This window comes from Nannizzia gypsea, genomic scaffold, assembly GCF_000150975.2.
Source record: "Nannizzia gypsea CBS 118893 supercont1.4 genomic scaffold, whole genome shotgun sequence".
Taxonomy (NCBI): Eukaryota; Fungi; Ascomycota; class Eurotiomycetes; order Onygenales; family Arthrodermataceae; genus Nannizzia; species Nannizzia gypsea.
In genome coordinates, this window is record NW_003345198.1 from 955,575 (window position 1) to 975,358 (window position 19,784).

Here is a 19,784-nt window from a genome sequence, read left to right on the forward strand (position 1 = left end):
ATATCTACATACAACTGTGCGCGAAATTTATAAAAACCAGACAAATAACATCCTGAGATTTCGTTTAACGCATGCCGATTTTATATCTGATTATTTACTACTCCAATATTTACTGAAAAATATCTACATAAGTCCTACTCGGATTTAGAGTGCCCTGACGAACCTAGCATCCCTCTAGTCCAATTAAACAAAACTACACACCGCCCAAGAAGATGGCCGAATGCCAACGGCAGCCCAAACTTATACCATGTAAGAGGCTGCAACAACTCCACCGCTGGCACCGGCGTCATAGCATGACATTCATCTAGTGGAGGCAGGTTCTCAACTGGATTCTCGGTGAACTTCCCAACAGCCTCCAGAATAAGCCTTGCAGTATCTCTAGGTTGGCTTAAAAAGGGCGAATGGCTGGTACGAAGCTCCCTATACTCTACACTCGCACCCACGTTCCTAGCCATACCAGTCTGCATTCGTTGCACATATATCGGCAAGCTCTTATCGTCTGCCGCACCAATATACCAGCACGGCACATCCAACCAGCCAGAATAGGAATGCTCTCCTCCTTCAAATAGAGATTTCAGGCTGTGACTTTCAAGCTGAGAACACCAGTATTCCGCTTCTTCTGCTGGTACGTCATGATAGAATAGTTCGCGTGGTGAAGCGGTAAGCTCGGCGAAGCCAGTTTCTTTGTTGACACGGAAAAATGGAAGCGGGTATCCAAGGAAGGGATCCATAAATGCGAGGCCAGTAAAAGTGAAGCCAGAAGTAATCAGTATAAGACCGATGACGTATCCCGGCCTTGTTGGAGTGTCTTGTGGTCGGGTAAAACCCTTAATGGCACTGTTTCCCACCATGCCGCCGTAGGAATGTGCCAGAACTACAACATCACGGCCCTGGGTCGTCTCGTTTGATATAGCCGTTCGTGCGGCATCGAGGTCATCTTTGAACGTGGCTTCTGGGTTCCCTTTGGTTGATGGGAGAGTCACTAGGACGCATTTGAAGCCGTATTGTTCGGAGAGGATTTTGGTGACTTTTTCAAAGCAGGCGGCTTTGTGCCAGGCACCAGGTATAAAGACGAGCGTTGGCAGGTTAGCCATCGCAATATTATGCTGGTTGATGTTGATAAGATCTATATATGTACTCCGTATAGATCCATAACTCGTATTATATCGGAAGGATTAGCATGGAGGTTACGTCGTACGGAGTACACGATGATTGACCAACCTGCTGAATAAGCAAGATTCTAAAAATAATAGTGACATAATCTGATTTAGGGCTATTCACGTGAGCGGCCCGGGCACCAGGTACAAGGACATGTCGAAGTCAAAAAAGTAAACGCGACAGCCAGATATCAAAACGGAACTCAAGCTTCTATTAAAAAAAGATATATACTGTCTAAACAACAAAAAGGGACACCATCAAGTCATGAATTAAAAGGAGAAATCGGAAAAGCAACGATACCCATCCCAAATCTTGTGAAGTGGAAAAAACCAGCAGAACGATAAGGTAAAAAAAAGGCGCAGGAGCCGGATCAAAGGCTAAGGGGGAATCAAGCCAAGAGAAGCAAGGTAAGCCAAGCAACGATAACGAACAAAGCAGGGTGAAAATGCAGTAGGCAAAATTATCCAACTCGCTGAATGGGGGACGATGTGGCACAAAGATGACTGGGAGCAAGGCAGAAAAAGGCAGATGGGGCGCCCCTCTATGTCGCAGAACTAAAACAAAGTCGAGAACTGGGAACTGACTCGGTGGACTGTGATGGCTGAACTGGGCTCATCTCCATGCAGGGATATGTGTGGGTGCGTATGTACGTATAAGCCGCAAAAACCGTGTCACGCGACAGAAGCGACGAGGCAAGCGCGGAAGGGAATAAAGACGAACAACTAGAGGGTACGGGGAATAAGAAAGAAAGGAAAAAAAAAAAAAAGAAAGAGGAGAGCAAGGCGAGTCCAACCAAGTCAAGGATCCGGGTTCCGAAAGTTAAATGAAGGAAGCAAGGTGAACTCCATTGAGCCCAAAGTGAAACGAAACATCCTCTGACACAAGGAAACGAGGGAAATAAGGCAGTGTTCGGGGGTGGAGGCGAGGTTAGACAGCCCAGCTGCCTCTTCGCTCGGGGACACCCCAAGAGTCGACCGCTCTGTCAGCTCCGGAACGAGGCTGTTGCCTCGCCCATTCATGGATATACAGCTTCAACGCATTCCAACGCACGCACCCGGGCGTGGTAGTAGTGGTAGGAGTGGTGCAAGCACCAGTTCGACAATCCGGTAGATCGATGTAGCCCTTCGCATTGGCGTGCTGGTCATCGCTCCGGAGTGTTTCGATAGCGATATTTGTGATTTTACTTAGCTCTGCGTCAAAATCGCGCGCTAAGCATGGGTATCCCAGCGATAAGTAATTGTATATCTGCGTAACAAAACTATCATTGAACTCCGCTTCGATTTCACGCTCAAGATCGGGATCGTATGGCTGGACGAGAATGGCGGGGGAAGGTGATGAGGTGACGGGAATAGTGGCGAGTGAGACAAGATCGGGGGAGATCTCTTTCGAGGGCCGGATGAGAGAGCCCAAAGGTGTAGATGTTGGGGTGGGCGGTAGAACAATGTCCATTCGCTCGGGAGCAGGAGTAACAAGGCCGCTATTGTGTAGTGACGAGTTCTGCGAAGAGCGATCACAGCTTGTCTGGTCACCGGACTTTCTCTTACAGGTGCCGTTCCAGAGCCCGAGTCCACCGCAGCCCGACATATTTGTATCTGCGGTCCATAGTCCACCCGCATTGCAGGGACCTGCTGAGTTTCGGTTTTGGCTCGTGGCTGGCGTAGGCAGGTGGTCGTCTCCTACCAACGTTGATTTGGGAGACTGACATCGAGTGAAAACGATGTCGTCTCCCAGCATCGGCGGGCTCGCGGCTTCACGCATGGGCGCGAGATTTACCCCTTTCTGCCAGCCGCCAATAATGTCGTAACCGCCTGTTTCAAAGGCTTCCCATTCATCCTTGTATCGTGCGGCAAGCGCAGCCGCGGAAAATTTCGATGTATGGTTAGCCGCAAAGAGGCGTTCCCGAGACCTCATCTCTGACTCTTCCTTGTACCGTCGCATCTCCTCCAGCTCCCAGGCGAGATCGGCAGTAGACTCCCGGCGGAACCTGGACAGGTCAATTGACAGCTGTCTAAAGGCGGTTTCCATGCTGTCGTCATCTTCTTCGGAGTTGCTATCCTCTCGGTCGATGGCAAAGTGGGAGACAGGCTGGTAGACCTGCTCGTTGGGGAAGGCGGCGAGGGCTTGGTCCTTCAACTTCTCGGAGACCAGGCGAGAGTGAAGGTTGTACATGTGACTGTCGGGGTAGGAGCCAGTGTAGGAGTCGGGGTAGTGAACCTGCACATTCTGATGACCGCCTTCGTTGGAGAAATTGGTAGGGGAGGTGGAGAGCGATGAGGTTGGTGATTCGCCGGAGCCTTCACTGCTGGTCGAGGGAATGGCAGGTAGGTTGGGGACCTGGAACGACTGTCGTCTGCTTCCATGGCGTCGAGATAGGCTTGCGTATGAATATTTCGATTCCGAATCCGTGGCTCGAAACCGAAGCGTGTTCGTTGAGCAGACGTTGCTGCTACCGTAATTCTGTCGAGCAGGGCTTCCTGCAGGGTTCTGGCGGAACGACCGTTTGCCGGTCTCAATCAGTTGGGGAGTGAACTTCCGCGGCGATTGTGACGTCTTCGTTGCAGCATCCCTCGACTTCTTTTGTTGCTGATCGGCATCCCCTAATCCTGCACGACCAGCACTCCCACCAACGCCCCTCTGTTTGCCCTTGTCACCATCTCCGTCTTGCTTGACAGCTTTTCGGCTGGTCTCCGTCGTCGTCTCAATCAACTGAGGCCGGAACCTGCTCGTCCCCTTTGGCGCTGTTGTCGACCCATCCCCTGCCTTCTTCTTCCCGTCCTTATCCTTGGCCGTTGTGCGCGAGGATGACGACGACGACGACGACTTTGTGGTCGACTCTATGAGCTCTGGAACGAACTTCCGTTTCGGCGGAGGCGTACTACTCGCTGTCGAAGCCATCAGGTCTAGATAAAGAAACGAACCACCGCTCAAGCCTGAAACCGGGATGTACAGCGTGGTTGAAAAGCGAGCAACCCCGGAATATATTTAGGGCTGTAACTGCTGTTGGACAAGATGACGAAGACGGTCGTCCGTGGCAATGCGATAGGAGTCCGCCGGGCCAGCAAGCAAAACCATTTGAGTCCACGAAGCAGGGAGAGCTGAGGTCGCGCAGTCGAGGTCGAGATCTCAAGGGGGCGAGGGCGCGAAGTTGTATGAAGTCGAAGAGTCGAAGAAGTCGAAGTTCGACAGGACGAAAAAAGACAAAGAAGGCGAAGAAGGAAAAGAAAGTTGCAAAAAAAGCAAATGCAAAAAAAAAGAAACGAGAAAAGTGAAAAAACAAGGTGGCCCGAGTGGAGACAGGGCGCAAAAGGGGTAAGGCGCATTCTGGTTTTCTGCCGCGGGCTGTGATTGGACGGCGTGTTAAATAAGCAGGAAAATAAGGGCGCCTGTCAGACGGAGTAGCGCGGTCACATGCAATTCACGTGACCAACCCCTGGCCAGACCCGCCCAGCCCGTCTTAGTGCGCGCTCACCGCTTCCGGGAAGGGATGACTAACGAGATATACTGACACGTGATTGGCTTATCGCCCGTCTATCTCTCTTATCTAATGTGTATGTTTTATACTACGAAGTGAAGTAATAACATTTGGCATATTCTAGAGAGTGAACAACAACAAGACAGCAAGCACGAAACGAACAGGAAGCGAAAGAAGATTTGGTAGATAACTGGGAAGAGCATGTGAGACAGAGACGATCAGAGGCTCGGGCAGCGTCTTCAGTCGTCGTCGCTGTCGAGGTCCTCCGACCGCCAGATGTGCCCTCCCTGCGCCGAAGACCGCTCATGTGCGTCCTCCGAAGCCGCTGGATCCTCGGAAGGCCGCGAAAAGGTGCTGTCTTTGCGAGCTCGCGCATGCACGATTCCCGGGAATATCGCCTGCGCTGGCATCGAGCTAAAGCCGTGTTCCTGTGGCGTGCCACTGGCGGTCTGGGGCTTGCTCGAGTGGGCGTACGACTCTACATCGGACTGCGAGGGATGGCGACCGGGAGTGTGAGCAGTCGCTGCTGCTGCTGTACTTCCCTGCTCTGGAGGGCCGCTGCCAGGGCCCCCGGCAGCGCTGGGAGACGAGGTCTCGCTGTTTTTCAGGTAAGAGAACGAGGGAACCTTGGTTAGTGTCTTGGGAGTGTGGGTGTTGTTCGGTGTGGCGGATGCATAGCGGTCGAGCCTGCATATATAATCAGCTTTCAACACACAAAACAGCAACACCCCCTTCTCAACAATTTATTGCACGAAAAAGAAAGAAGGAAAAGAAGAAAAAAAGAGATGTGAGGGAAAAGGATCGAGGATCGAAAATAAAGAGCGGTGGGGCTTACAGCGATAGCTCTCCTGTCAGCGTCTCATATCTAAACGCCTCTCGTAAGTCCGGCACGTTACTCTTTGCCATGTTGTTGCCCTCCAGGCCGGGGAGATGGCATTTACTCCCCAGCCAACGCTGTTTCAACGCCAACTCGAAGCCGCTCTGGTCTACGCTGTGTTTGGCCAACTCACACATGTCAACAGCACTAAGCTTGTAGATCTGCGCGGCAACGGAATATTCTTCGATCAGCGGTTCCTTCGTAAAGGCAAACTGCAGCGGGTCGTCAGTGGAGAGCGAGATATTCAGGCCCTTGCGGAAGTAATTGGCGCACGGGTTCTTATCGTAACTCAGAAACAGTGCGTTGTTGCTCAATGGTGACATGGCGATCGGAATCTGGTCTAGGTAGAACAGGTACTGCAGCAGCGGCACTTTACGGAGCAGAATTCCATGCGAGATACCCTGGCAGCACAGGAAGGATGATGCAAGATGGTCGGGATCCCCAGCTTCTCCACAGTGCGGGCGGAGCACAAAGGTGTTGAACCCGCGCTGCTTTCTCCATGTGTTGAGTGATGCCATGTTTGCAAACATGAAGTAGATCCAGTAGCTGTAAGGCGGGTTCTGCTTGGTATCCCATTGCTTAGGGACTGGGAACTTGCGGTACAGTCTCCTCTCTGCCTTGCTCTCATCGTCAACGCTGTCGAAACCAACTACGCGCTGCAGGAAGATGTGCAGTTTCGGATGGCTATTGGGATCCTGGGTGACTTCGAATAGCGGCTGGAAGACGTTGCGGACAATATCTTCAAAGTTCTCTATCTTACCGCTTGACTTGAATACATCATAGAGCCGAGGTACCTGGATGAGCCAGCGCACGTTGGGGGAGAAGAGCTTGTTGTCGACAACCCAAGCAGCCAGTTTGTCCCACTCAGCCAGGGAGTGGCCGTAGATGGAAATTCGCCATTCTACCATCTGGTATTTACTCGACTCAAGGTCAGACATTACTTCCTTAGTAATTTCAGCCAAATATCTTCCTTTGATGTAGTTGTCTGTCTTGAGGAAGATCTCTCGTAGACGTGACTCGCCAATAGGGTTGTATTTGAGATTGAATTTGTCGAATCGGTGGAACGAATCCGTATGCGCCTAATTATGTTAGCAAAAAGGTAGACAAGAAGGTTGAAATTGGCCTGAACGTACATGCATGTCCAGAGTATCGATACTTAAGTCATAGGCCGTAAGGTTGATACTCTCAAAGACTTCCTTCAAGGTCAAGTGTTTCCCATCTCTGAAAAGCACCACCTCGTCTGGGCACTTCTTCATTTTACTCTTGATGAATCTGAGCAAATGCTTCTGGTTCATACATGCCGAATGGTGAACGTGGGTATCAACCTTGCGGACATTGTAAAAGTCTCGATGTGGCACTTTCTTACTGTCTGCAAGTTCCTGGTACTCATTCAGCAGCGTATGCAGCTGGAACTTACCCTCCAAATAAGATAGACGCTTGAATGCAAATGACTTCACAGGGCCATCTGTAGACACATCAAGTACGCCGTCCAGGTCCATATAAAAATCACGAATGGATGGGATCTGGATGACAGGCTGGTTCAGGTCACAGGCGGCTTTGGTCTCATAAACCTGGTAAACGCTGTTGTCATCCAACTTGAAAGTCATGCTCGATGCTTCAGGCAGCGGAAGCAGATCGTTCATGTCAAAGTCTTCTCCAATATCTTGACCAGGCTTTCGCTTCTTCTTGGCCGAGCTCGCAGGCGGGAATCCATCTGATTCACCTGGTTTAGACCCGCCTTTCGCAGCCATTATGAAGCTACTGGACATGCTCCCGGTTCCGAGTCGTTCTTTATCTTCTTCCCACGCTGGCTCAGGTGGGGGAGGATAAATGACCCAGCCGGGCTCATCTCTGGGGTTGTCACCTGGCCGTTGGAAAGAAAGACGCATGTACTTATGTCTAGTATCCAGCAGGCTCTGGATCTTGCGGCATATGGCACTTAATTCAGCCGTAATTGCCCCGTCATTAGACGCATAGCCTCCAATTGCGTACGGTATTCCTGTACCAACACTCATCCCAACATTACCTTGAATAGCACTGTGCGAAGAAGAATTGCCAGGCATGCCTACAGTTGGGAGGACATGAGCTCTAGCGGACCGCTCGGCGATGCTAAAACTGCTGTTCTCGCGGCGCATCTGCAGCGAGTTTGCCGGAGGAGTCGATGTCACCGAGTACGATGGCCCTGGCAGCATGCTGCTAATCGACTCATTATCAAAATTACTTCCAGATGTTGGGCCGTTGCTGGGCAGGACGGGGACCGATCTTGGGGGCATGTCAGGGCTCTGGGGGAAGTCGCCATCTACACTGCGGGAGGCAAGCTGATGCCGCTGGTAGAACAGTCGTGCCTCCGCATGGCTCATTGACTTCTCATAAGCATAGTCATAGGTTGCCGTCCGTGTCTGACGGTCTCGAGGGAGGATAGGCTGCTGGGATGCAGTACTGGAATCAGGCGCATCGTCCGCTGGCGGGGTTGGCGCGTTCTTCTCCATGCTTCCGGCGACGGCTCGAGATCGCAAGAGGTGGCCCGTTTGTGAGTCTGGTGTCGTTGATCGAGTGACTGCGGTAGAATCAGGCTCGTCAGCGAGATGTAGTTGTAGTTGTAGTTGTCGCAGTTGATGGATCGAGGAGTCATGGTCGTAACTATTTGACTATCGGGGAGCTCCGCATTGGTCGTTTACTACTGGCTCAGCCGTGGCACGTCATACAGGTGGACCAGATGGTTAACCCTGGAGCAGCATCAGATATTTTCGATTTATTGCCTACGCAGACGAGCTGTCTTGTCTTCTTGTTTTATGCATCGAATCATGGCGAGGCAAGCTGGGCCGTCAGGTATTTCCCGCTGTCCGCTGTCCGCTGCTTGTGTGAGTGCGAGTTACTGTTGATGTACGAGCTCTATGCTTCAACCTACCAAGACACGCGACTAATAGAGAGACTCAGGAAAAAGGGATAAAAGTAATTATACATATTAATTTTTGGGGTAAATGACAGACGAACAGCCTCCGTAGCCAGCAAAAAAGAGGTCACATAACGGCGTAATACCACAAAAAGGAAACTTCGACAGAGCCGAAAGAACATCACTTAACAAAGGGGGAGAAGATGACAGAGAAATGAATAGATAGGGGGAGACGAGCTTGAACAGAACTGCCAGGTTCAAGGGGAAGTAGGCCATTGTGGACTGCCCGCTTCCTGTGAGGTATCTGCACCACTAAAGCCAGGTATCATATGACCTAGCACATATGTAATATGCCCACGTCAACAGACAGAGGAACCAACAAATGTAGAAATGAGCGTTACACTCATCTCTAGCATCCTCAGCCGGGACAGGATGCTCTCAAAACAATGTAGTTTTTGTTAGGTTTTCGCAGTCTCAGAGCATTGGGGTGGAGCAGGACGTATGAAATCGAGATAATCGTACAAGAAAATCCAAAAAAAGACAAGTTAAAAAGCAAGCAAAGAAGTAAACTGATTGAATATCAGGATACGTCCCTCGTGGAAAACAAAAAGCCGTCAGAAGAAAATCAACTTAAAGAAAATAAATCAAAACATAAGACACAACAAGGCGGTTGCAACAGAATCAATTCTGCAATGCTAGACCGTCAAAAGAACAGGGGAAGCGATCACTCAAAATAAGAGAAAAGAACAGGTACAGTACCCGTTCTTTAATATGCTGAGTAATAGGGTGGAAGAAAAACACCAAAGCTCACTGAAGACTGGCCAGATAGAAGAGATGGAACAAGTAGAAATCTTGTTACCTATACCTGGCACGGCGTGAACCAACCGGAGGGCCTTCGGGAATATCTCGTGCGCTTGGTCCATGATAATAATGCTGGGGTTGTTCGATAGCAGGATATCGGGAATATTCCATATCATAGTCAACGTATTCTGGTGGAACGCCACGATGGATCGGACGTTCAATGTAGTACTGACCTGCGTTCTGTGGCTCGCGAGCCGCAACACGCACAGGGACATACTCCACAGCACCTTCATAAGATGGCTCGATATACTCTTCGACGTAGCGGTACTGGCCTTGTGTTGGTGCTCTGGCGTAAGAGGGATGGTCAATGGGAATACGTTCAACATAGGCTTCCTGCGGATGGGACGGGGCTATGGCGGTGGCTCTCTGTCTCGCTCGAGGGCTACGGTTACGGTAGTACTCTACCGAAGCTCGTTCTTGTGGTAAGGGGGATCGTGAGCGTGGTCGAAGAGACTCTTGCCTCTGAGCTTCGTACCGTTCGAACCTATTATGCGATCGTCCGACTCGAGCCTCCGCTCCACTTTTCACGTCGGTAGTAGCTACACGTCCTCGGCCACGACCTTCAGTCTGATCGGGCGTGAGAACGTCTCCGCGAACTGAAGGGGGGCCGCTATGCATGTCGAATGCTTCGCCCCTTGGGTCAAATTCACGATATTCACGCCCCACAGCAGGACTCTTGCCTCGTCCAGTCCAGCCATTAGATTTTCCGCCACGGCCTGGCTGGGCTGCGTGGCCTGCTTCAACACCGGCATGTGGATTGGCTGAAGCACGCCATTCTCGCTCCTCTGCAGCGGTCGATTTGGGCCATTTGCCTCTAGATTCAACTTGTGTTTGCGGATTGGACCCTCGCGAAGTTGTTCCAAAGTCACCTTGATCCTGACCAGGCACGAAGTTATTCAAGAAATGCTCGGCTGCATTCATCTCTTCGGTAGGAGAGGGGCCCTCAATCTTGGCCTCATTGGACTCCGCGACCTCACCATCTTCTGATACATTTCGGCTTTTAGGGCGGTTTGTACCAGGCTGCGATGGTCCACCGCCCGCTGCTGAAGGTACCAAGGCTGCACCACCAGATTTTGCAGCACGTTGTTTTCCATGAGATGAATGTTTCTGTTGCTGTTGACGGGGGCGTCTACCGTCGGCCTGCATCTCAGCATCTTCTCCAGGAGACACTTCCACCTGACGATGCTTCCCTTGAACCTTTTCACGAGATCCAGCATTGCCACGAGGAGCCCGAGCGTAGGGATCCCCTGCAGTTTCGATAAATGCTGGCCGGTGGGGGTCATACTCGTCATCGCGCGGGGGTTGGAAGTGCTTTGAATCATCTGGAGATTCAACAAATCTCGGGAAGTCATCCACGGCAACCTCGAGGACTGGATGGTTGACTGACTTCTTACCTCCGTGACTAGCAGCGGGGTATTTTGTATGTTCACCAGTCTTCGATTCAAAGGTACTATGGATGTTTGGCTTCATCACAGCTTTCACTGGCGCCGGCGCAATAGGTGCAGTGATTGGGGAAAATACCCAGGGAAAGGCGGAAGTAATCAGGTGGAACTTTGCTTGATCCATGCCGGGAGCTTGACCCAACGAAGATATAACGGTATTGTCTGGCAATAGTAGCATATGCACCTTCCAATCAGGCTGACTGCCATCAGGCGCCGCTGCGTCAATGTGAACTGACTGGAAATGGCTGAAGAGAGCCGGAAGATGATACATTTTCCGGTCATTTCGGGAATCATGTTGACGAGAACGACGTGTGCTCACCATATCAGCACAGGCTTTACAAACCAAGCCACTGAGATTTCTAATTGGTTTCATTTGAGGATGAGAATTCAATCCATCGGAGAAAAGCGTGAGGGCCGGCTCTTGCCCGAACTTGTCCACAAACCGAGTAGTAACATGATGAATTACAACGTGTGCTCGCACATTGTGGGGGAGATCCTTGATTCCAGAGGTGCCATTCCAAACACTTCGGGCATTTTTGGCGATTTCATCTAGATGCGTTTGGTACAGCCCAAACGATTGGCTACCTTGATTTGGCTTGTGAGCACCAGCTGGTGGCCTTGAATGATGCGCAGCAGATGGGTATGGGGGATTGTAAGGCCCGGGTGGGTGGCTTGGCCCGCTGTAAGGTGGTTGGTATGGTGGTCCTGGATGCCTTCCTGGATCTGCTGGAGGATAAGGTGGCGGATACGGCTGGCCGGGGAATGGCGACCCATATGTAGGATTTGGTGGCGGGTGTTGCTCGTAAGGACCCGGAGGGTAGGCTGGCTGTTGAGGAGAGAACCCATAGCCCGGGGGAGGGGGAGGGTAATATTGAGGAGAAGGTGGTCGATAAGGACCAGTCCCATAGGCATAGGGTGTGCCATACGGCGTTCTATTGTATGGGCCAGGGGATGGCTGTGGGTTTGTGTATCCCATATGTGGCTGGCCACCATGCGGACGTGGCATGGGATACATGAGCAGTTTTGCAGAAGCAGGATCAGGGTTGAAAGGAGGACGTTCAGGCCATTCTGCTCGCCAATGAACAACAACGCTGCCTAAACTGAGGACATTCGTGTGTTTAGCAGCATAATGCTGAATCACACCTTCGAAGCCGTAATATTTGGCATTATTGTCACAACCATTGCACAAAAACAGCTCCTTTTGAAACTGTTCAGTGAGTAGTTTGATTTTCGTGTCAAATATAAACTTCATGTTCTCTAAGATGATTTTGCGTCGAGGAGGGCCGTTTGGAGGATCTTCTTCAATTGGCTTCCCTTCAGCACGAGCACGCGCGTCTTCTTGGGCTAAATCTTCCAAGAATCTCTTCCGAACGTACATAATGACGTCGGCTGCAAACTTGGGGCACTTCTCTTTTGTGACCCCTTCGCCTCCACGCCAACCCTCACGGATGATCTCGTCGGCATAGCCGGCCATCCGTTCTTTGATTGGCTTTTGAACGTCCTCCCATTCACGGTCAAGTAGTTCCTTGGCCTCCTTAAGTTGCGCCTCTTGATGGCGCCGCTCATCAGATTTTGCTTGAAGAAGTGCGTCATGAAGCCTGCGCTCATTTTCACGACGCTCAGCAACCTCGCGTTGAGCTAAAAGACGAGGTTTCAAGATTTCCCAATCTCTATCAGTAAATGGATGAGTAATCTGGATCGCAGCTGTAAACGATTCCATATGGTTAATAACCTCGGGGGCAAGGGGCGGATCAAGCTCTGCGCATCGTCTTTCGATTTCGCTTCGACGGCTGGCCTTTGCCTCGTTGATTTGACGAAGGTTACGCTCTCGTGAAAGTTGGGAGTTCGGTGGGAGTGGGAAACCAGGCTGCGCACCAGTGCTGCGGGGCCGACTAGTAATGGTAGCATCTAAAGGGCACGCCATCAGCAAGAGAGACATAAATGTAGCTATAACGCCCTAGATATACGTAGGCAAATAAGAAGAGCTTGGATTGATGATATCAAACAATCCGTAACACCCTTCAAACTAGAGAATAGGGAGTGAAAGGAAAGTATGTAAGGATATAACTTACCTAGGTTAGTGGCTGGAGCACTGCCGCCAAGACTATTACTTGGTCGATGGCTCCCGATAGGAAGACGTGTGGAAACTGTGTCAGGTGCCTCAAGCTTTGCAGGTTGTGTCTTGGTGCCATTAGACTGTACTTGCTGTGGTGACTTAAGACTGCGAAGGCCACCCGCTAATTCCCACTGCTCCCACCGTGCTGCGTCAGCAATCTTGTCTTTGCCATTTCCATCAAGGCCTTTCATCCATTCCTCAGCAGCCGCAGGTCCTAAGGCTTTGACTTCCTCAAATCTAGATTTCAGCTCCTCAACCTGAGATTTTAGAAAATGTTTTGTAAGGACCATGCCGACAGGAGGTTGATTTCCCCGAAGTGAGACGGATGAAACATAATGCAGCGATGCTGTGAAAAATGCAAATGGAAGAGCAGGGACCAGGACCGAAGGTAAAGTGGAGGAAAAGAGAAGGTCCATTTCCTAACATGTACGGTTAGCTTTCAATTTCGCGCAACAGACGCAAAGATGTGAAAAGAGCAATAAAGCAAGACTTACTGTGTCACAATTTGCTTTTAAACACTCCCCGCATGATCGAACGGCTAATGGCCAAATGATTCTAACTCCAGTATCTCCCGGTCCACTTTCAAAGGGTGAAATCTCTGGTGATTGAACAGATCCGGTTTTATTGCAAAACTGGCAAGAGGTTCCGCGGATAAGCTTCCACATATCCATTTCAGACAGAGGGGTTAAAGGGCGTGGCATGCTTGAATGGAAAGACTTTCGTGAAATGGACCAAATATGAACGGGATTAACATATTTCAGTGAGCCTGGAGTTGCACGGCCAGTAGGCAACTCGGACTGACCAGTGGTAAGCAAAGCTTTAAAAGAGCGGTTAACTTGCAAGACACGTCCAAGTGAAACAGGCGGGAGAAAAGTGAAAATGTGCTGCCATATTTCCCTTGGTAATTTGGATTTATCCTCGGGTATGGTATCCATAGATAGATCTGCGGAATAGTCCGACTTCATATCATCTTTAAACTTAACACGCTTTGTGCCATCCACGAAACTCGATGGCGAGTCTGTTCGGGATTTAACACCAAAATGACGGCTATCATACTCTGAAGAGTACGGAGCATCTGAAATCTGGGTCCCTGCTGGATAGTCACCAGCTGCACCGCGTTTGCGTTTCCGGCGAGACTGGGTACTGTTGATGGCAGAAGTAGTTTTCCCAGCAGTGGATGCCTTCTTGCGGGTCTCCAGACGGTGGCCGCGTGAAACAGGCTGGCCGGAATGAGAACTTGAGGCAATAACATCACTGTCATCTTGTCCGGGTGTTCCGGTATGGGACTTATTCTGTGAATTTGAATCTGTGACATCTTCAGAATATGGGTCGAAAGAGGAAGAACTTGAGCTCCCAGGCGAGCTCAAAGACACTGCCATGGCTAACTATGTAGCCGCAGGGCAAAGAGCTAGCTCAGGCAGCGAGATATAGTATTATGTTCCCTCTTGTCCTCTCAAGGGTCTTTTTTTTTTCAACTGGACAATTCCAGTACTTTTTCCTCAAGGCAGCGAGTCCGTGGCGATGAATCGACACATTCAAACAGGTCTAGAGAAAGAAAGAAAGAAAAAACACGTAGAGATGAAAAGAGACAAATGGACAATTATAAAATGGTCCTTAACTGGGGGGAAGTTATGTTTTTGCTGATTTGTTCACAGGCATTCCAAGATACCCTGGAAACAGAACAGTGAAAGGGTGATTGTCGAGATGGGGAGATAAGAAGAGCCCGAGATGTATCACTAGGTGGCGCCTCCGCCTGCCACTGAAAGCACGAAACAACGAGTATAATGAAGGGTTGAAAGAAACGCGGACGAAGAGAAGTTGAGGATGATGAAGACGCGACGTTGTGAAGTTGACGTTGAAGATCGAAGTGTGAAGAGAGAAAGAAAAAAAAGGAGGAAACTGCGAAGTTTTTTGCAAGGCTGCGCACAGGCCTCTTTTACCCTTTTCGGTCAGCTTAGTGGGGCCGAGCTTCACTAATCTGGCCAATGATAGAGGATATTAAAACGTCACATGAAACGGTCACGTGTATACATGCGACTTTGATAAGATGAAAGAGGACGACGAAGCTCAAGTGATCGAAAGGACAGGAGAAGCTGGGGAGGTGATATAGACGGGTTTAGTATTTATGGGCATGCGAAGGTGTCGTGACTGTGCTACGGCGATGGCGAATCACAAGGGCCACCGGGGCTGAAGAGGCTGTTATTGGTTGATCGAGCTGAAGATTATACTTGCACGGGCTAACTAGCCCATCTATGCTAGATATGGATGACCAGCCAGCCTCGATCGTTCGACCGTGATAAGGTGCAGGATCGAGAAACCCCGTCATGAAGCTGCCGGAGACCCTCCTGAAGAGTTGACGCTCGTTAACCTGGCCTTTTTCGCACGCCTCTTCATCTCCCGCTTTGAGAGTTGCGGTTCGTCAGAAGGCGTATTCTGGCCATCAAGACCACCCGATGAGGCTTTCCGCTTCATGCCGCTCCCATCAGAGGCACTAAGAGAGGCGGTGACTGGCTTCTTTCCTGGTTTATTGGCCGGCTCAACCTTCTTTGTCCCAGCGTCATCGCCTTCACCTCCGTATACCACATCCACTGTCCCGCGGAAGCTCGTTCTCTTTACCAGAGCCATATCCACCACTTTCCTGGCCTCCTCACTTACCGCCTCCTTCGCCCTTTCAGGTTTCATCCCCCAGACACATGCGAGATTCACAATATCCCATGGTGCTCGGACACTAAGAGCTTGTTTCGCTTCACTGGAGATAATGATCCCTCTGCCCCGCGCGGCGCGGATCAACGATGCTGCATTTGATATTAGATTTCTTCTCGCTTCCATCCCGCTACCCGTCACTCCGGGTCCATAACATATTTCTAGCCGTACACCTCGTGATACTGCTGCGGAGAGGGTTTTGAATTTAAAATGGTAGGGTAGACGTGTAGATAGGTCGAGAGATATAATATCACAGTCGAGGCTGTTACAGGCTTGCGATAGCGCTTTCTCATTCACAGGGCGTATAGCAACTAGCGAGTATGATTGTGCTAGCGTTGCTAGACGCTGGTTTTGCGTGGCATCCGAGAGCGTAATGTTTAATCGAGTGAGTATAGTGAGAGATGTCGGGACATTGCTTGGTAGAGGTAACGGGGATATGGTTGCCGGCAGTTTTCCTGTTATCGACTGTGAAAGTGCCACAGTAGTATACCCCACTAAGAGACAAAGACAAGTATAAGCTTGATACTTGCCAGGAGATGTATGTTGTCTGATCATTTGGTGAACTTACATTCAGACAGGAACCGCAAGGTGTTAGCAATGCCTGGTTCATTGGGTTCATTATAGGGAATATTCAAATCGTAAAATGTCATGGTGGATATGAGCCCATCCAACCCTCCCGTTCTTGACTAACGTTATATGGCGGATTGGACGCTCTAAAGCTGTGTACTTCATAAAGCTCGAGTCGCGATCGCATAAAATAAAAATGAAAATAAATGGATAAAATCGAGTCACATGATAGCTACAATCTAATCACGTGACTTATTAGCTTATATAATAAATTTAGCTCAGTCGTCCAATGAAACGTTAGGCCATACATAACCTACCTTTTACTATTGTATTCATTTGGCTATAAATTGCACCTATCGCCCACCCATGTTTCCATGGGGCAGGTAGGCTTTGTTGTCCCATAGCACCATGGTCCAACAGGTTCCCATCATATCAGGTCTACAGATACAAATGAACATAACTAACAAAGTAAGTAGCTTCTTCAGAATGCATCGGACGTGCCCATGCGGATATATGAGGTGTTCCGTTCCTTGATCTCGGTTCTAGGTAATAATTATCATCAAGCATAAGACATCTAGCGACGTTGACACTACCACTTCATTAATAATTGCAGCCTTGGCCAACTTGCCAATACCCCCGCCTAACGCCGTTCTATGTCCTCGTCTTCGAAATCCGGTAATGAACGGAGAAGTAACTGATTACCCTCTGACAGGGAAGCCGTTAGTGCCGTCCTCGTCTTCTCAACCGCCATGTGTAAGTCCCACATCGGGCTCAAGAAAAGAGATTGCCGCAGAGGAGGTAATGTTTCCGGCGGCCGAATGAACGGACCAGTTTAGCTCCGTTCGGAGGCTTAAATATACCTAGGCAACTCTCGAGGCATAACACTTTTAATTGGATCACTTCTATCATCTTAGTGTACTCTGGGCCATGAGATCCAATAGTGCGATGATATGAACGATAAATCATATGTTAGACGTTGGATATGCAAGTTTGACAAGGACTAGGCTGTATATGCATATATATGTGTGTGCTTGGTGTGTGCATTTGAAATTCGAACAAGGGAACCGCTGCCTCCCCAACCAGGCAACTAGTTAAATCAAGGTTAGTCAGATTGGCCGAAGCTAGGATAAGCCTTTGTCTTTCTTCCCGGTCCACACCGTACGTAGTTGGATATGGCTAGTTTTTATCGAAGGAATATTGGAGGTCCAATGTATACCCCAAGAACGAGAGATAAGGTTCACGGATACTGAAGGCTACGTCAGACTTTGCGTAATCCAACATGAACCATGAGATTACAAGTAGCCTTGGTGCCGATGCCAAAATTATCCTTGCTGAACGCAAAATCACCAGCCGTAGCATCCTTGATCTTGAAATCAAATCTCTGAACTAGAGCAGCAAGGAGCAAGTACATTTCAGCCCATGCAAGACTAAATGACTCAGTGTATCAGCCAAAATTAGTCCAACTAAGACCATGCTTTTTTTTGAAGGATCTTACTTACTGCATGCCGAGACATATTCTCGTTCCTCGTGAAAATGGGGCGAATGTTGTGGTAGACCTTTTTGCTGTTGCATCCATCCACCTATTGGGATTGAAGGTCATTGGATCAGGATACAACTTTTCATCGGTGTGCATTAGTATTGTTGTCATTCCAACGGGGGTTCCGGCAGGAATACGCCAGTGCTCATAGAAAAGGTCCTGGTCCGTAATGCGTGCCGCTCGAGAGCCAACTCCAGGACTTAGTCGCAAGCCTTCTGTCAAAACAGCAGTGAGATAAGGAAGTTGTTCCAGATCCTGTAAAGTTAGAGGCCTGTGGTGTTGGGTCGAGGCTGCATTGATTTCATCTCTGAGCTTTTGAAGAATTTCATCCTTACTGTAGACATGGTATAGGATGAGTCTTAAAGTGTTTGAAATTGTTTCAAAACCTGCACCGGTAACGGTGGCCACTTCTTCAAAAACTCGATCAAACGTTTTGTCAGCTGGCGTGAGATCAGAGTTAGCAATTGCGTATATCAAAGTGCCCTTGGTGATATCATCGGGTGAAGTAGACGTTGCTGCGGTCAATGTGGCTCGTGTATCTTGTTCAGATTGCTGCTCAGATCAGTATTACACCCGACTATATCGGGCAGCAGTGAATGGTAACTGACCTGAAGATAACGAAGGAACGACTGGGTGTGTTTATCTGCCATCTTTTTGGCCCATTCAATTGGCATCGCCCTCATAGAGGGCCCGAACCAGCGTATATGCTTGGTCGTGCGCCAAAAGACACCAGCACCTTGTGACGCGAGAGACAATCCGATTCCAAAGTCTTCCACGTCAAGCTCATTGTAATACTTACCGACAATGAGCTCGTTGGCATTGTCTCGAGCAAAGGCACTGATGGCTGCCCCTAAGTTAAAGGTGGCTCCTTCAAGCGACGCAATGCGCTGGGAAAGTTTCTTAATATTTTTATGCAGCAGATCATGTCGAGCAACAATGTTTGATTTTGAGAAAAAGGGAGCAATGGCGCGACGGCGGGCTTTATGGGCATAATGATCTTTTGAAAATAATCAGAGATGGCCACACCTGTAACACTCAAGGCACAAGAGAAATACCTGCGCCGAATATAGTTGACGTCTTGGCTCCAAAGGCATCATATGTCCAGGAATACTTGTCCCAACGTCCATCCGAGCGATAAAGCTTTTCGAAAAATACTGGATCAATGACATGTAGCTCGTAGGGACTAATACGAATAATGGGTCCTATTGAATAAGAATCAGCATTAGCACTCTTGTGATACCGAGCTAGGAGAATATACCTACCGTATTTCTTGTGTAATTCAGCAATCTTCGCTGTATACTGGCCACCAAGAACAACATCATAGTAAGCCTCATACCAGCGCGAAATAGCTGCTATTTTAGGGCCGGGGAATCGTGCCAAAGGGTGGAGGAACAGCCGGTAGAAGATTAGAGTTCCATAGTATGCAATCACTGCTCCGACAAACGCAAGCCAACTAATGTTCATCTCCATGAAGAATAGTAAGTCTTTGGTAATAAAAGGAGCGAAAAACAGATATACGGAATATACACTTGAAAAGAAAGAGTTTTAATACTTAGGCACAACAAAACTGCCGCATAGATGGAAAGCAAAAATGTCAAGGCAACAGCGAACGTATCTAGATATTTATAGGGACAGCGGGTCCAATTAAGCATGGGCAATGGCAGATGGCACTAGTCCTAGTTTGTTTTAGCTCCGCAGGAGCCCGAGCTAAACTGCACAGGCCAACTTTTTAACACTGAGCCGTTGGAAGCTTAGTCTCCACCGAGTATTTAGGGGCAAATGGACGGCTGCTGGAAATACGTTTTTTTTAATATATTATTGTCTATTTAATTATCAGCTATTTGTAAAAAGCGAAATGTATCGAAGTTTGTTTTGCAAGCTAAATACTATAAACATGCTGTCGATAGCGACAAGTTGGCAAAGGCTTGCCTAACTTCTATGCCAGGCAACGTATGCTGAGCACGTCGGCTTTGCCCAACGAGCTAATGATAAATCCTGGCTCCAGTTACTTACATCAGTATCGTTGCGTTTAAGGGCAGTTCTGACTACCAGAACTCCCTTGTTGAATATGGTGGCAACGGGAATCATTTGAACTTTAGGCCACCCGGGGTGACTTTGGCTTTAGGACAGGCCTTGACTAAAGTTGGCCGTCGGTGGC

At 49.3% G+C, this 19,784-nt stretch overlaps 6 protein-coding genes across 6 annotated transcripts; all 6 read right to left on the minus strand.

Moving 5' to 3' along the window:
- Positions 1-134: 134 nt before the first annotated feature.
- Positions 135-1,094, minus strand: MGYG_05011 (hypothetical protein; the record flags this gene model as incomplete). Its single annotated transcript, XM_003172371.1, has 1 exon — positions 135-1,094. One exon carries the CDS (start codon positions 1,092-1,094, stop codon positions 135-137), a length of 960 nt encoding a protein of 319 aa, XP_003172419.1.
- A 991-nt stretch (positions 1,095-2,085) lies between these two features.
- On the minus strand, positions 2,086-4,053 carry MGYG_05012 (hypothetical protein; the record flags this gene model as incomplete). Its single annotated transcript, XM_003172372.1, has 1 exon — positions 2,086-4,053. One exon carries the CDS (start codon positions 4,051-4,053, stop codon positions 2,086-2,088), a length of 1,968 nt encoding a protein of 655 aa, XP_003172420.1.
- Positions 4,054-4,869: 816 nt separating this feature from the next.
- On the minus strand, positions 4,870-7,996 carry MGYG_05013 (AMP deaminase; the record flags this gene model as incomplete). Its single annotated transcript, XM_003172373.1, has 3 exons — positions 4,870-5,317; positions 5,466-6,586; positions 6,641-7,996. 3 exons carry the CDS (start codon positions 7,994-7,996, stop codon positions 4,870-4,872), a joined length of 2,925 nt encoding a protein of 974 aa, XP_003172421.1.
- Positions 7,997-9,255: 1,259 nt separating this feature from the next.
- Positions 9,256-14,198, minus strand: MGYG_05014 (hypothetical protein; the record flags this gene model as incomplete). Its single annotated transcript, XM_003172374.1, has 3 exons — positions 9,256-12,611; positions 12,776-13,238; positions 13,314-14,198. 3 exons carry the CDS (start codon positions 14,196-14,198, stop codon positions 9,256-9,258), a joined length of 4,704 nt encoding a protein of 1,567 aa, XP_003172422.1.
- Positions 14,199-15,141: 943 nt separating this feature from the next.
- MGYG_05015 (ribonuclease P protein subunit p30) lies at positions 15,142-16,172 on the minus strand (the record flags this gene model as incomplete). The annotated part of the gene is made up of 2 exons (XM_003172375.1): positions 15,142-16,016; positions 16,091-16,172. The coding sequence occupies 2 exons, from the start codon at positions 16,170-16,172 to the stop codon at positions 15,142-15,144; spliced, it is 957 nt and encodes a 318-aa protein (XP_003172423.1).
- Positions 16,173-17,347: 1,175 nt separating this feature from the next.
- Positions 17,348-19,096, minus strand: MGYG_05016 (trichodiene oxygenase; the record flags this gene model as incomplete). The annotated part of the gene is made up of 5 exons (XM_003172376.1): positions 17,348-17,516; positions 17,589-18,181; positions 18,235-18,623; positions 18,682-18,828; positions 18,889-19,096. 5 exons carry the CDS (start codon positions 19,094-19,096, stop codon positions 17,348-17,350), a joined length of 1,506 nt encoding a protein of 501 aa, XP_003172424.1.
- Between the last annotated feature and the right edge of the window lie 688 nt (positions 19,097-19,784).